Here is a 15,128-nt window from a genome sequence, read left to right on the forward strand (position 1 = left end):
ATTATATAAAGTAATTATTTGGGAAAAAGAAATAAAGGATTTATATTATGAAATAAGAAAATAAGAATGAAATAGAAATAATAATATAATATTGAGGAGAGAGAAAACGATTCCTTTTAGAGAGTAAAATAGAGAATTGGGTCGGAGTTGGTTGTCTGAAAAAATAGAGAACTCTATATTTGGAGAGTAAAATAGAGGATTGGGTTGGAGATGCCCTGAGCTACGCCTTTGGTGTTTGTTCAGGGGGTTCAATAGTATATATATACACGTAAATTAATATTTTAATCTTTATATATATAGTGTAATTTTTCGACAAAGGGGGTTCGAATACCCCCTTGGTTCAACGTAAATCCGCCCCTGGCTAATGATGATGACTGATAATATATAGTGATTAATAATAATTACAACTGATAATTATGGTGGATGATAGTAATAGATAAAAGTGATAGAGGATTGTAATTTTGGTGGATGATGATGATAAATAATGATAATAGTGATTATAATGATGTTTGATAAATATATCACAGTAATTGAAGGTGATTATATAACATTGAAATATATGACACTGATTAATGATAATAATATTGTGTGGTGGTGTGTCATGGCACATAGTCGATAATAATAATATATGACGATGATCAAATAACGATGAAAAGAGACGAGGCAACGGTAAAATGCCTTTTTTTAAAAACAATTCTTGAATAGATAACACCTTAATAATATTAAAACTTGAGTCATAAATTTTAATCATTTAAATTTATTCAAAAATCATAAAAGAAAAATAGAAATACACTAAATAATTAAAATTCAAAAACCTAAAATAAGCATAATTGAAAATCAAAATCAAAATAATTACGTAAATATTTATTAAGCGCAAACAAATAAGACTCCCGCAAAATAACAAATCAAACTCCTTTTATTTTAGCCAAAAATAATTCAATAGATAATATTTACATGACCCACATGACACGTGTATAGCCAAAAACTTGCCACGTGTCCAAGAAAATCCCTTATATATCTAACTAAAAAATAAAATAAAATAAAATAAAAATCTTGGAAAGTTAGTTGAAGCTGTTATCACACACACAAAATCCCTTCCCTCCAAAAAGTAAAAAAATAAAAAAAATTCCACACTTGGCAAAAATGACAACAATAATGGAAATTGGGAATTTTGGTGTTGGATTTAGGCCTCAAATTGCGATAAATTCGACTCGAAAATGGCGTTGCAAGCAATTTCTTGGTCAAAAAATGCAAAACAAGAAGAGTTTTTTGCTTGTATGCTCTGTTGCAAGTAAAGTTTGTTCTTTTAGTGAAGAAGAAAATGGACTAATTGAAGCTCTTATTGGTATTCAAGGCCGCGGTCGCGCTGCTTCACCGCAACAACTTCAAGTTAGTTCACATTTTTTTATCCCCAAATTTCTTGTTTTGTATGATATTTTGATCTTGTTGTGCTTTGTTATGGTTGATGTTGTGGAGGATACGGATTAGGATAGTAGGTTAGTAGGTAGTAATGATTTGTCTTGCTATCCGTACATACTATTTTACTAGTAGTTGTAGTATTGCTATGTAGTTTCTTGTCCTTCAATTTCTGTTATTGTCTGTTGTGTCTTGTACTTTGATGATTAGTAGTAGTATTTTACTTTGTTATGTTTTTACTTTCGTTACTTCTTTTTCTAAACTACTTTGGATTATTTTTCCTTGAGCCGAAGGTCTATTGAAAATAAACTCTCTACCTCTGAGGTAGGGGTAGGTTTGCGTACATGTTACCTCGTCCTAGACCCCACTTTGTGGGACTACACTGGATATGTTGTTGTTGTTGTTGTAGTTTATTGGATTTGTTTCCAAAGTTACTGAGTTCTGCTGAACCTGTAAGCTGCATTGTGGCTCCGCTCATAGCTTAGATAAGATACTATAGACGATATTATAATGCAGAGATTGAAAATGTGTGGGCTATACAGTGGATTAAGTAGTTTGAAGCATGTAACGATAGAGTGATTACACATTAGAATGGAAGAAAAAGATCCATATATGTGATATTTACGAGTTGGAAATACGTTTTAGACTTATTAGAGAACTTATAATATCATTACTACTACTTTTTATATATAATTTATATTTCATTTTTATTTAATGACCGTAAACAATCTCTCTACCTCCACGTGTTTGAGGTAAGGCCTGCATATACTCATGGACCTAATTTGACATGGTATTAGAATCACGCCCATTGGGTCTGGTGTGGACCGTGCATAGAGTTGTGAATATATTCCCGGTCCTTGAATGTCATGCTCCAGATCGAACAGTGGAACTCCGGATAAAGAATGTCATATTAGATTACACCGTGTATGTTGTTGTATTTAGTTTGGTATGATAACGATTGAGTTGAGCATAAAAGAAGCAGTACGGATTCATATAGCCAACCTCAACTTGTTTGGGACTGAGGCATAGTAGTAGTAGTTGTTATATTTATCGTTGTAATGAGGCTTAACATGAGTTGAGCATAAATATAGAAGTGAAAATCATATGCCCGACCCAACTTGTTTGGGATTGCGCCATAGTTGTTGTTGTTATCTTTATTGTTATAGTGAGATGTAACACGAGTTGAGCTTAACTAGAGAAGTGAGGATTCATATAGCTGATCCGAACTTGTTTGGAGTTGCCCCATAGTTGTTGGTGCATTTACTGTTACAGTATTTGAATTTCATTCTGAGATTGACATCTTTTAGGGGTCATCTTGTGTGTCGTATAATATTATAGGCAGATCCAGGATCTAAAGTAAATATATGGTTATGCAGGAGGTTGAACGTGCTGTTAAAGTTCTCGAAGGATCAGAAGGTGTTTCTGAACCGGTGAGTATTGTCTTTGAGTGCTTTCGCTTTCATTGCATTTCCCTTTCACTCATTTCTTAGCGTTGATTATGATAAATGTGGCTGCATATCTGTGAGAAAAAGATACTAAAAACGATAAGTTATGTTGTGATGTAAGGAACAAAAGGAATTTGAAAGTTTGCAACTTTACAATGTTGTTAGTGACTTGGTGTTATATTCACATGGGCTAATATCTATAGACAAGCTCGAGTTTGATAGAGGGTCGGTGGCAGTTGATGTTCACGACTAGGCCAGGATCAGCATCCCCTATTCAGGTTAGATGTTATACTTTTTGTTTACTGTGCTTTCAGCTGTTGACATTTTTCTGGTGCGTAGATTGGTTAGAGAGCTGAAATGAAGAAATGATGGTCAATATTCATTTCGTAGACATACCAAAAATCGATACTGTATTGAGGATTTCAAAGAAGTAAATTTTTAGTCGTTAACATTAGCATTGATCATAACATCAGCAAATATCTTCTTTTCCTTGGGACAAAAGGCAGTAACGAAAACGTGGGGTTGTCTAACTTATCGTTTTCCTTATATGAGCCATTTTGCAGAGAACATTTGTTGGGGTTGACTCATTCAGTGTATTTCAAGAAGTGTTCCTTAGAACGAACGATCAACGTGTATCCAACATTGTAAAATTTTCTGAGGCAATAGGTGAGCTGAAAGTAGAGGTATGTATCTTTTATCCAGTTTACTGAATATTGTAAGTTGTTCGAAGTGGAGATTCATATAGCCGACCCCAACCTGTTTGGACCAAGGTGTAGTTTTCTACTTCAGTTTTGAACAATAATTTGGCTCTTTGGTATCTTACTGAATGCAAGTCTTATGTTCCTCAGGCACTTGCAACAATCAAAGACGGAAAACGTATTCTTTTCCAGTTTGATAGAGCAGCTTTTTCGTTCAAATTTCTACCGTTCAAGGTTCCGTATCCTGTACCTTTTAGACTTCTAGGAGATGAAGCTAAGGGCTGGTTAGACACAACATATTTGTCTCCATCCGGGAATCTCCGTATTTCAAGAGGAAACAAGGTAGGAGAACGTAATTACCTCGTGTCATTTGTTCTGTTTTGCTTTTCCTCACTGTTATACGTTATACACCATGCATAAAATGTTGTTTGGACTCTTCAAAGATATCGCTGGTGTGTCTCAGATCCTTCAAAAACTATGCATTTTCGGAGGGTCCAAGCAACATAGCGTAAAATCAGTTAACTGTATACTATCAGCTTTTTCTTGTGACGGGTAATCAGTTAAGCGTTTAAGGGCCACAAACTATACTGATATAGTGCAGGGAACTACATTTGTGCTGCAAAGGGAAACTGAACCAAGGCAAAAGTTGCTTTCGTCCATTTCAACGGGGACAAGGGTAGAAAAGGTACAAATTTACGCTCGTTTCTTGTGAAAATCCTGTTATAACATGTGTTGGTTCTGTGATTAATAATTTGCTTGATGTGAAATTTAACAGGCAATTGACGAGTTTATTTCCTTAAACCAAAATGTTGCGAATCCTGAACTGGAACTCCTCGAGGGAGAGTGGCAAATGATATGGAGTTCACAGGTATCTGTCCAACGTCTCTTTTCCTTTCAAATGCAAACTTTGATAAGTGTGTCGCGCTACTTTGATATCTAGAACACAACTTACGAGTGACAAATATTTGACGATGAATCCAGTTATTATTGTGTATTAACTTGAGGTCGATGTAGGAATCTATAAACTTCAAATCCTAAATCCGACTCTGGTATGAATTTAACCTTAACGAATGAAGAAAAGATAAGTTCTAAACATGTTGTTTGGTTATATCAGATACTTAGAGCTGTTAACTTGAGAATAACTCTGATATACGAATACACTTAATAAAGCTCCTTTTTCCGAATAGATCATTCATTTCTCGTATCATATATTAACTTGAGGTCGTTATCTGCTTTACAGGTTGAAACAGATAGTTGGTTAGAGAATGCTGGCAACGGTCTGATGGGAAATCAGGTGCATAGGGCCTCTTCATTCTGCTGTTTTATTTTCTCTATCGACTTTGATATCTTTGGTCACGTACTATACTTTCTTATTCGGAATTTGAGTTTTTCTTTTTAGATTGTCAAACCAGATGGACAGTTGAAGTTCCTCGTTGGCATATTGTTCGGTATTAGGTTCTCCATGACTGGCAAATATGAGTAAGTACTTACCATTTCAGCTATTGATATAAATGACTTGTGAGAGATCTGTTTTTTGCCTCAGTAATTACCTAACGAGAGAAAGAGAGTCGATGCAAAAGCAGTTTTTACACTAGGAAATCTGAAGTGTTAGACATACTGAACTCTGTTAACTACGTTTTATATAGACTAGAAGCCAGAGAGATACTAAGGTATAGGGAGTGAATGAGCTCGATCACCTAGGAAGCCTTTTATTTGGTATGCTCGTTAAGCTTAACTGCTCGTCTTCTAATGTAGGAAATCTGGAAGTAACACGTACGATGTCATAATGGATGATGGAGCAATCCTGGCTGGTATGTATGGAATTCCAGTAGAAATGGAAAGCAAGTTCACCATAGAAATACTGTAAGATATATCGATCTATTGCAGACATAACGAAATTAACTGTCATCAATCGTTATGCTATCTTCTTACTTTGTACAATGCAGATATACCGATGACAAGATCAGAATTTCACGCGGATACAACAAAATTCTCTTTGTCCATGTACGCGTAGACGGATCCAAGAAGAAGTCATGACTCTCAAGGTTTCCATATAGTTACATTAAGGCCAACTTGTTATGTTAAAACTTCAAGCATAGTCAAGTATTTCTCAGATTGTAACTTATATTCAACTTGGAAAGCACTTCATTTTGGCAGCTATAACAACAAAAACGTATTCAGTGTAATCTTACAAGTGTGGTCCGAAGAATATAGAATACACATATACCATACTCCCACTTTTGTAGGACAGAGAGGTTATTTCTGATAGACATATTTTGGCATCTATTTTTGAAAATTAGGAGCAGAATAAAACCAACATGAGAGCATTTGCAAATGAGGAAGCTCTAAATCTCTTATACTCCATCTGTCCCAACTTATGTGACACATTTCGTTTTTCGAGAGTTAAACCGTTTAAGTTTGACCAAGAATTTGCTCCTGGAATCTTCAAATTTGTTAAAATGAAATTTATATATTTGTAAACTACGTAAGAAATACTATAAGTCACAATAATTGACAATTTAGAATATTTAAAAGTATACAAAAAATTTACGATCAAAGATAGACTTGTTTGAATCTCAAAATCCAAAAAGTGTCACATAAATTGGAATATATCTCGAAATCCGAAAATGTGTCACATATTAATATTCTTTTTGTTTCAATTTAAGTGACTTAGTTTGATTTGTTTTATATCTCGAAATCCGAAAATGTGTCACATATTAATATTCTCTTCGTTCCAATTTAAGTGACTTAGTTTGATTTGACATAGAGTTTAGAAACAACGAGAGACTTTTGAATATAGTAAGTATATAGTTCTTCAAGTCTCCGATCTTAAATTTGTCACACCATATGTTGAAATTGAAAAACTTGCTACATACAGAAAAAACACTCTTTCTACAACAAACCAAAAAGAAAAGGGGAACACTTGTACAACAACAGGTGGAGTATATATATATATTAAGAAATTCACTAGATATCTATAAATATTTAGCTATGGACTGAATTATTATTAGTCATTAACTTGAAGTTGTTATACAAATGAATAAACTTCAAATCTCAAATTCGATCTCACGTTTCTACACAACTCGATTATATTTATTAGGTAGAAAATGACAAACACAGCCCCTTATATATGAAGATAATTCCAAAATAGTCCTTTAAATATAAAATTATTTAAAAGTATCTATCTATAATGATATTAAAGTTCAGGGTCTCTTTTTGCATTTTATAGAAAACAATGGGCTAAAACAATAATTCCTAAACTTTAGCTCCACTTTCAACCCGAAAAGCCCAATCAAGATCCGACAACCCGGTAACTATATATACATATAGAGACACCGGAAATCAAGAAATTTGATAAATTCAACAGAATCATTGAAGGAGAATTCAGGGTATGTAGTTTTTTTTTTAATTTTTAATTTTTTTTTTATGGTGTTGCTGAATAATTTTCTGTAATTTTTATAGGGTTGTGATATCTTGAGAATTTTGCATTTTGAAGTTTTTTTTGTACAATGGAAAGTTCTGTAGCTGCAGAAAATGATAGTAATCCCCCAGGTAATTTCCTTTAACAAAGTAAAGATTGTTTTTTTATTTCAATTTTATGAGTTTTTGCAAAAAAAATTTTGAGTGGATTGAGCTTAGATTAGTGTTGTTGTTGTTGTTGAATTAGCCAAATAATTAGGGGATTATGTATCTCGGGTGTGACTTAGTTGTCGATGAAGTGGGTTGAGAATCAGGAGGGGTTTAGGTTCAACTTTTGTTTAGCTGATTGTGACTTGACACGGAGTTTTAGAAAGTAAAAAGGAAATTTTTGAATCTTGTGGTGTTAAACTAAACACAGGTAAAATATATCAAAATGTCATATAAAGTTCTGTAGATCATGTTTTGGTTCCAATTTTTTTATGTGTTCTTAGGCTTGCTTCTTAAAAGCATTTTATTGTAAAAATTCTTGAATTGAAGGATTGTGTGAAAGCATTATGGCTAACATTATTCTAAACTGAGAGTGTGTGATGAAACGTTTTAACGGTTTGATTTTTAAAGAGAAAGCTGCAAAATAAGCTGAAATGAATTGAATTGATAGAATTTGAGATACATTGTGTTGATATTGGATAATGTTAGTGGTGGAGAGCCAGTTCAGTAGCTTTGGCTCAAACCCTTTATATGTAAAAAACTTATTTAATACGTATAAATAATTCATCCAGAACCCAGTAAGCAAAAATATTTATAGTTTAGAACCCATAAACTAAAAGCTCTGGCTCCACCTCTGAATTAATGTCCGTCGTAGCAATAGTTGCATATATATAAAATTTAAATGGCAATGGTTCCTAACTAGTTGCCACGTACTTTTCGAGTTGCTCTTTTAAGTCTCCATTGTTGATTGTGGCCGTTGGCCATGAGGATAGTCAGCAGTTTGCTTTCAGTCCTCTTTCTTGCATTTTATGGATTATGTCAGTTGAGTAGTCTGTTCATTGTTCTTTAATTTGTAGAAAGTAGTTACTTCTTATTTGATATTTTGGTGAAAGAGTTCTCCTGGACTTTGGCTAGATATGATAACTTTTCTATGATAATTTGCTTATGTACTATAGCGCTTTAGACGTAACCTGTTCTACTTGTGGTTATTCCATGCTTATCTGGCTCACTCTTACTATTTAAGCTTCACCTGTCATCATGAAAATCCAAAAATGTTTTTTCGAGTTGATAGCTGATATGGGTTCATGGATTTAGTCTCTGATTCAGCTAATTGATCCTAAGTTTACCTGGACTGCCCCTCGGTCTGTCCGTCTCGCTAAGCAAGTTTTTTGGTCTGCTAGTCCTTGGTTTGCTTGAACTAGCCTTCATCTCAACTGCAATAGTCTTCTGCAGTTCTGCTAGTCTGGTGTCCATTTTTTGTTGGCTTATCATTTTGATTCACGTTTAATCAATGTATTTTCATTCCCATATCTGTGAGAAGCAGTTGCTGACCTATCCTGAACTGTAACAGCCTTACTTTACACTTGTTATAAGGCAGTAACTCTCCTTCCACCATAGTAATTCCAAGTTTATCAAGGCGGGATTCAAACTTGTCTTGCTCCAATTGGGCTTTGTGGATTGGATTCAATGTTACCCTTGGTTTCTCTTCTTGAATGTTGTGGTTGTGGACAAACTTTGTGATGGCCTATTAGTGGGCTACCTAAGCCCGTTGGCCATACCTTTGTTTGTGAGTCAAGCTCTTCTAGTCCTTGACCATATTTAAATTCTGGTGTTAGCAATGTCTCATTAAGAGTTTTAGATTTTTTTTCTGAAAAAAAATATAAACATTAAACAATGTCTTCTTCCCTTTCACTTTTGGTTAGTTGTTGTAACAAATATTTTGTTTTCTTCTGTGTTAATCCATAATTCTACGGTCAGTGACTCATTTCCATACGTTGCCTGGTTAATAAATGCATCTCTTTGTTCAATTTCACAGCAATTCATCATACTAGTACTCTCTCTCAAATCTTATTAGTCAAATTTGGTACTAGTACCAAAAGTTAAGCTTGAAGGAACCAAATCTAATCATTTAGTGATCTTACTTCTATTGCAAATAATTACTTTATAAATTTTGAAATTGAGGTCAGATATCACTCATTAAACATAGTAAAAAGTTAACCATCAAAATCAATTTAGATTTCATGTTTCAATTTACCCTTTTTATTCTTATCAAGATGTAGCAAACACATGGTTTAAGTGCTTATGGGATTGCTTCTTTGATGTCTGCTTCAGAGGATGATGTGAAGGAGAGGTGTTGGGACCAAAGAGAGGCGCTTCCGGGTGAGCCTCGATGTGTCATATGTGGCCGCTATGGTGAGTACATTTGTGATGAAACTGATGATGATATTTGCAGCTTGGAATGCAAAGGTATATTGTTGTCGCGGCTTGCAAAATCGCGGCAACCAACTGCTCGTCCATGTCCTGTGAAGTTACCAGCAACTGATGAGTGCTATTATGTAAGGGATAATGATAAATCTGAAGTGAATCCACTAACAACTGACCAGACTGAACTTCTGAGAAGGAAACTTGATATTCTTGTGAAGGGAGATACTACACCGCCTCCCATCTTGTCATTTGCTTCTTGCAAGCTACCTCAGAAGCTTCTCGAGAATATTGAAGTTGCTGGTTATGAAATGCCAACTCCCGTCCAGATGCAAGCAATCCCTGCTGCTTTAGCACGGCAAAGCTTGCTTGTTTCAGCAGAGACTGGTTCTGGTAAAACTGGCTCTTTTCTAATTCCTATTGTTTCTCAGTGTGCAAAATTCAATGAAGAGCATTTCCAAAACCAGCAACAACCATTAGCTATGGTTCTCACACCTACTAGAGAACTCTGCATACAGGTAGAGGACCAAGCTAAGGTGCTCGGGAAGGGTTTGCCATTCAAAACTGCGTTGGTGGTAGGTGGTGATGCCATGGCAGGACAGCTCCACCGCATCCAGCAGGGAGTATCTTTAATTGTGGGAACTCCTGGAAGGCTCATTGACCTTTTAACGAAACACGAGATTGAACTGGATACTATTTCAATTCTTGTTCTTGATGAAGTTGATTGCATGCTCCAAAGAGGTTTCCGTGAGCAGGTGATGCAGATTTTTACGGCTCTGTCTCAACCCCAAGTGTTAATGTATTCCGCTACAATTCCTAAAGACGTAGAGAAGATGGCAAGCTCAATGGCGAAAAAGGTTACTGTCATCTCTGTTGGGAAGCCAAATAAACCTAATCAGGCTGTCAAGCAGTTAGCTATTTGGGTAGACTCGAAACGGAAGAAGCAAAAGCTTTTTGATATTTTGATGAGCAAGCAGCATTACAAGCCACCAGTTATTATATTTGTGGATTCTAGACTCGGAGCAGATCTCCTTTCTGAAGCAATAACAGTAAGTACTGGGCTAAAAGCATTATCAATTCATGGTGAGAAATCCATGAAGGATAGGAGAGAAATTGTAAGGTCATTTCTAGTTGGAGAAATTCCAGTTATTGTGGCCACAGGAGTGTTGGGTCGAGGAATCGATCTGTTGACTGTGAAACAGGTTATTGTGTTTGATATGCCAAATTCCATCAAGGAGTATGTGCACCAGGTGGGAAGGGCATCCAGAATGGGGGAGGAAGGTACATCAATTGTCTTTGTGAATGAAGAGAACAAGAAATTGTTTCCCCAGTTGGTTGAAGCTCTTAAAACATCTGGTGCTGCAATTCCCCGAGAGCTTGCTAATTCACGGTATTCTGTTGCCTCTTCCTCTACTGGCAGAGGTCAGAAAAAACGAAAACATGGTTTCTGAAGACGTTGCTATCCTTCCCCTTCCTTAACATTAAGCTCCCCATGCTAAGAATTAAGAAGATACATTTTCTGTAAAGCTCTTCTCTACTGCAAATGACCTGCCATTACCTCCAACTGCTTCTTGGACCTGGCGGTCAAACTTTATTGCTTAGACATTAGCCCTCCTTTTGATGTTCACTAGTTCTCTCACAGGAAGCTGAACTCTGTCAGACACACGGTCACACAGTATGTAGGACCGTATACTGTGTAGTGCATATTTTATACGTAATGATTCTTCTAGTGCTAAAAGTTGATTCTTCTCGTTTGAAAAGATCTGGTGAACTGAGAACCAGCACTGGATTCGCTTCTCAAAGCTGAAGAACCTATGGCTTGCAATGTTGAGGGAATGCTGCAGTTGCTACTCATTCTTGAGTTGTTCGCGTCAATCTTAAAAGTCAAAAAAAGGCATATAAAGTTTTGGCGATGCTTGGTGGTGTCTGCAGTTGGACTGGTAAGCATTCACCTTAGTCATTAATTTCTCATTAAGTTTGCTTGTCTAGCATAGACTCCATAATAGTTTTTGTGATATAAATACCTTTGACCGATTTTTTCTCGACTGTTTTTCCTCCATCAGTACATCCTGTTCTATCCATGACTTTGCACAGTTTGCATCACAGGGTACAGATGCTTTTGCTGTTTTTGGATTAAAAGAATCCTGATAAGACAAGACGCCAGAGGTGCTTAATTGTGCGGGTTAACCAGCAGATTGTAAATCTCAGATAAATGAACCAAGTTACCAACTCCTTTGATGCTAGGAAGAGGCTTTCTGTTTGATCCCTTACAAGAAGAAGCAGCATAATAAAACATGTCTCACCATTTATCCATTGGTGGATGAAGAATCGTGAACATAATAATTTCTGGTTGACCATGTTCCCAGAAAAAAGATACTTTTGAGAAAGGACGAGTATGATTGAAGTGGCTATACATACAAATCTAAATACGGATCTATATGCTTCAATTGGAACTGGAAGTTCCAGAACAGGTGGCTGGTATACCACAATAATCAAACTTCCTTTAATTTTTTTTTAATTTGGATCGGATTTATGTTGGCTTCGTTGGGATGCTCGCGCAGTTTGTTATGTCAGCTCCAAAAGGATAAGTTGCGTTGGAATTGATAAAGTTATGTGGAGTTCATGATTGCATTATAGGAGCCAAAGTAGTGGCTGCGGGGCGCGTTGAGGCATATCTTCGACAGTCCTAGTATGCCTGGCTTGTTGTCCCATTCTAAAGAATTCATGATTTATATATGTTTCAGGCCGGTGAGAGGGAGTGTAATCATTGGCTTTGAATAAGAGTGCTGAAGACCATTACTAAATCATTTGTTGCTACATTTCCTTCATATATAGATTAATTATATTTTCTTGGTAACAATTGAATTTTGTTATCAGTACAGATATATACAGCTCATTACAAAACTTGGGCTACACAAAAATTGAATTCCTTCGTAAGGCATCAATATCGATAGGCTAACACACAAAAATTCAAAAATTGCTTAATTCCTATAAATTGCTCCCTATTATGAAACAATAAGCCTAAAAAATGGTGAGACTACACATAATGCTTTCCTAACTCATTACGGAGATCTACATAAAGTTTTTTTTTGATAAATTGTTGGAGCGTCATAAGACGTCAATATCCATGGGTTAACATGCTCTAAAAAGCAAAAAAATCGCTTAATTCTTACAAAAATATGCCAAAAGAGGTCCTCATAAAATATTTTTGGAAAAACTGTTTGGGCGCCATAAGGCTTCAATATCAATGGTTAACATATTCAATTTCTTTTTCTTTTTTTAAAAAGTCATTTAATTCCTATAAATTTACCTCTAAATGCAAAAATATGCCTCAAAAAATGGTGCGACTATGCGTAATGCTCCCCCAACTCACTAACAAGATCCTCATAAGTTTTTTTTTTCAGAAAAATCGTTCAAGCGCCATAAGGCGTCAATATCCATGGGCTAACACACACGATAAACAAAAAAAGACGCATAATTCCTGTAAATTGGCCCCTAAATGCAAAATATGCATAAAAAAGGCTTATTCAACTCATTACGGAGGTCCACATAATATATTTTTAGAAAAAATATTCAGGCGCCATAAGGCGTTAATATTCATGGGTTAACATGCTCTAAAAAGCAAAAAAATCGCTTAATTCTTACAAAAATATTCCTTAAAAAAATGGTGAGATTATACGCAATGCTTCCCCAACTCATTATAGAGGTCCTCATAAAATATTTTTGGAAAAACTGTCACCATAAGGCGTCAATATCAATGGGTTAACATATTCAATTTTTTTTAATAAAAAAGTCATCTAATTCCTATATATTTACCGCTAAATGCAAAAATATGCCTTGAAAAATAGTGTGACTATGCCTAATGCTCCCCCAACTCACTACCAAGATCCTCATAAGGTTTTTTTTTCCAGAAAAAAACGTTCAAGCGCCATAAGACGTCAATATCCATGGGCTAACACACACGATAAACAAAAAAGATGCATAATTCCTATAAATTGGCCCCTAAATGCAAAATATGCATAAAAAAAGCTTAACCAACTCATTATGGAGGTCCACATAATATTTTTTCAGAAAAAATATTCGGGCGCTGTAAGGCGTTAATATCTATGGGCTAACACACAAAATAAACAAAAAAAGATGCATAATTCCTATAAATTGGCCCCTAAATGCAAAATATGCATAAAAAAAGCTTAACCAACTCATTATGGAGGTCCACATAATATTTTTTCAGAAAAAATATTCGGGCGCTGTAAGGCGTTAATATCTATGGGCTAACACACACGAAAATATAAATTTGTTTTACCTATTTTCTGTAAATTGATCTCTAAATGCTAAAATATGTCTCAAAATGGTGAAACTATACATAATGCTCCCCTAGCTCATTATGGAGGTCATCATAAAAAATTTTCAGAAAAACTGTTCGGGCGCCATAAGGTGTCAATATCTATGGGGTAACACATAAACGACCAAAAAAATCGACTAATTCTTATAAATTAGGATCTAAATGCAAAAATATGCCTAAAATAATGAGACTATACGTAATGCTACCCCAACTCATTATGGAGGTCTTCATAAGGTTGTTCAAAAAAACCATTAAGGCGCCATAAGAAGTCAATATCCATGGGCTAATACACATGAAAAACAAAAAAAAGTAAAATAGTTTCTATAAATTGGCCCCTAAATGCAAAAACATGCCACAAAAAAATGGTGAGACTATACGTATTTCTCTCTCAACTCATTATAGAGGTCAACATGATGCTTTTTCAAAAAAAGTGTTCGGGTGCCATAAGACGTCAATATCAACGGGCAAACACACACGAAAAACAATTTTTTTTTTTGTCTAATTCTTATAAATTGGCCTCTAAATGCAAAAATTTGCCTAAGAAATGGCGAGACTATACACAATGCTCCCCCAAATCATTATGGGGATCCTCATAAGTTTTTTTTCAAAATAATCGTCCTAGTGCCATAAGGCGTCAATATTCATGGGCTAGGACACATGAAAAACCAAACAAGTCGCCTGATTCCTAAAAATTGACCCCTAAATGCAAAAAAAATGGTGAGACTATATGTTATCCTCTCCAACTCATTGCGGAGGTCCTCATGAGGTTTTTTGATAAAAATTATCCGAGCTCCATAAGGCGTCAATACCTATGGGCTAACACACATGAAAAAATTAATAAAGTTGCCTAATTTCTATAAATTGACCCCTAAATGCAAAAATATGTAACAAAAAATGGTGAGACTATACGTAATGCTCCCCAAACTCATTACAAAGGTTATTTTAAAGTTTCTAAGGACAATCGTCCGGGCGCCATAAGACGTCAATATCTATGGGCTAACACACATGAAAAACAAAAAAAAATCACTTAATTCCTATAAACTGGCCCTAAATGCAAAGATATGGTCAGACTATATGTAATGCTCCCCCAACTCATTACAGAGGTCCTCATAAAGTTTTTTCAGAAAAAATCGATTGGGCACATAAGACATCAAAATTCATGGGCTAACATACACGAAAAATCATTAAAGTCACATAATTCTTAGAAATTGACTCCTAATGTAAAAATGTGTCTCAAAAATAGTGAAACTGTACATATTGCTTTCCCAACTCATTACGGAGATCCTCATAAAGTTTTTTCATAAAATAGTGTAACATTCCGTCCTGAAATTGTGCAACGAGCTAAGAAAGATGGCAGGTTGTCTTGACTTCCAAAATGCATAGCCTGCAAATAGAAAA

At 35.3% G+C, this 15,128-nt stretch overlaps 2 protein-coding genes across 4 annotated transcripts; both read left to right on the forward strand.

The window, feature by feature from the left end:
• Window positions 1-1,063: 1,063 nt before the first annotated feature.
• LOC102589359 (probable plastid-lipid-associated protein 12, chloroplastic) lies at window positions 1,064-5,789 on the forward strand. The gene is made up of 11 exons (XM_006354130.2): window positions 1,064-1,389; window positions 2,793-2,846; window positions 3,065-3,139; window positions 3,425-3,544; window positions 3,710-3,901; window positions 4,161-4,244; window positions 4,335-4,427; window positions 4,800-4,853; window positions 4,959-5,038; window positions 5,315-5,422; window positions 5,506-5,789. The coding sequence occupies exons 1-11, from the start codon at window positions 1,144-1,146 to the stop codon at window positions 5,594-5,596; spliced, it is 1,197 nt and encodes a 398-aa protein (XP_006354192.1). The 5' UTR covers window positions 1,064-1,143; the 3' UTR covers window positions 5,597-5,789.
• Window positions 5,790-6,908: 1,119 nt separating this feature from the next.
• LOC102589682 (DEAD-box ATP-dependent RNA helicase 41) lies at window positions 6,909-12,271 on the forward strand. 3 transcript variants are annotated; one of them, XM_006354131.2, is made up of 4 exons: window positions 6,909-6,948; window positions 7,022-7,111; window positions 9,299-11,328; window positions 11,452-12,271. In XM_006354131.2, the coding sequence occupies exons 2-3, from the start codon at window positions 7,069-7,071 to the stop codon at window positions 10,837-10,839; spliced, it is 1,584 nt and encodes a 527-aa protein (XP_006354193.1). In that variant the 5' UTR covers window positions 6,909-6,948; window positions 7,022-7,068; the 3' UTR covers window positions 10,840-11,328; window positions 11,452-12,271. The 3 variants fall into 3 exon arrangements, with proteins under 3 accessions (XP_006354193.1, XP_006354194.1, XP_015167170.1); XM_006354132.2 differs by having other exon boundaries at window positions 11,495-12,271; XM_015311684.1 differs by lacking the exons at window positions 6,909-6,948; window positions 7,022-7,111 and having other exon boundaries at window positions 9,306-9,346; window positions 9,420-11,328.
• The last annotated feature ends 2,857 nt before the right edge of the window (window positions 12,272-15,128 follow it).

Source organism: Solanum tuberosum, unplaced genomic scaffold, assembly GCF_000226075.1.
Source record: "Solanum tuberosum cultivar DM 1-3 516 R44 unplaced genomic scaffold, SolTub_3.0 scf00172, whole genome shotgun sequence".
Taxonomy (NCBI): Eukaryota; Viridiplantae; Streptophyta; class Magnoliopsida; order Solanales; family Solanaceae; genus Solanum; species Solanum tuberosum.

Excerpts from the sequence above, each read along its gene's own strand:
- LOC102589682 (XM_006354131.2), top strand. The coding sequence starts at position 7,069 with ATGGAAAGTTCTGTAGCTGCAGAAAATGATAGTAATCCCCCAG. Across the intron at positions 7,112-9,298 it reads AAATGATAGTAATCCCCCAG|AGGATGATGTGAAGGAGAGG; the intron begins GTAATTTCCTTT and ends TGTCTGCTTCAG.
- LOC102589359 (XM_006354130.2), top strand. The coding sequence starts at position 1,144 with ATGACAACAATAATGGAAATTGGGAATTTTGGTGTTGGATTTAGGCCT. Across the intron at positions 2,847-3,064 it reads CAGAAGGTGTTTCTGAACCG|ACAAGCTCGAGTTTGATAGA; the intron begins GTGAGTATTGTC and ends TAATATCTATAG. Across the intron at positions 5,039-5,314 it reads TCCATGACTGGCAAATATGA|GAAATCTGGAAGTAACACGT; the intron begins GTAAGTACTTAC and ends CTTCTAATGTAG.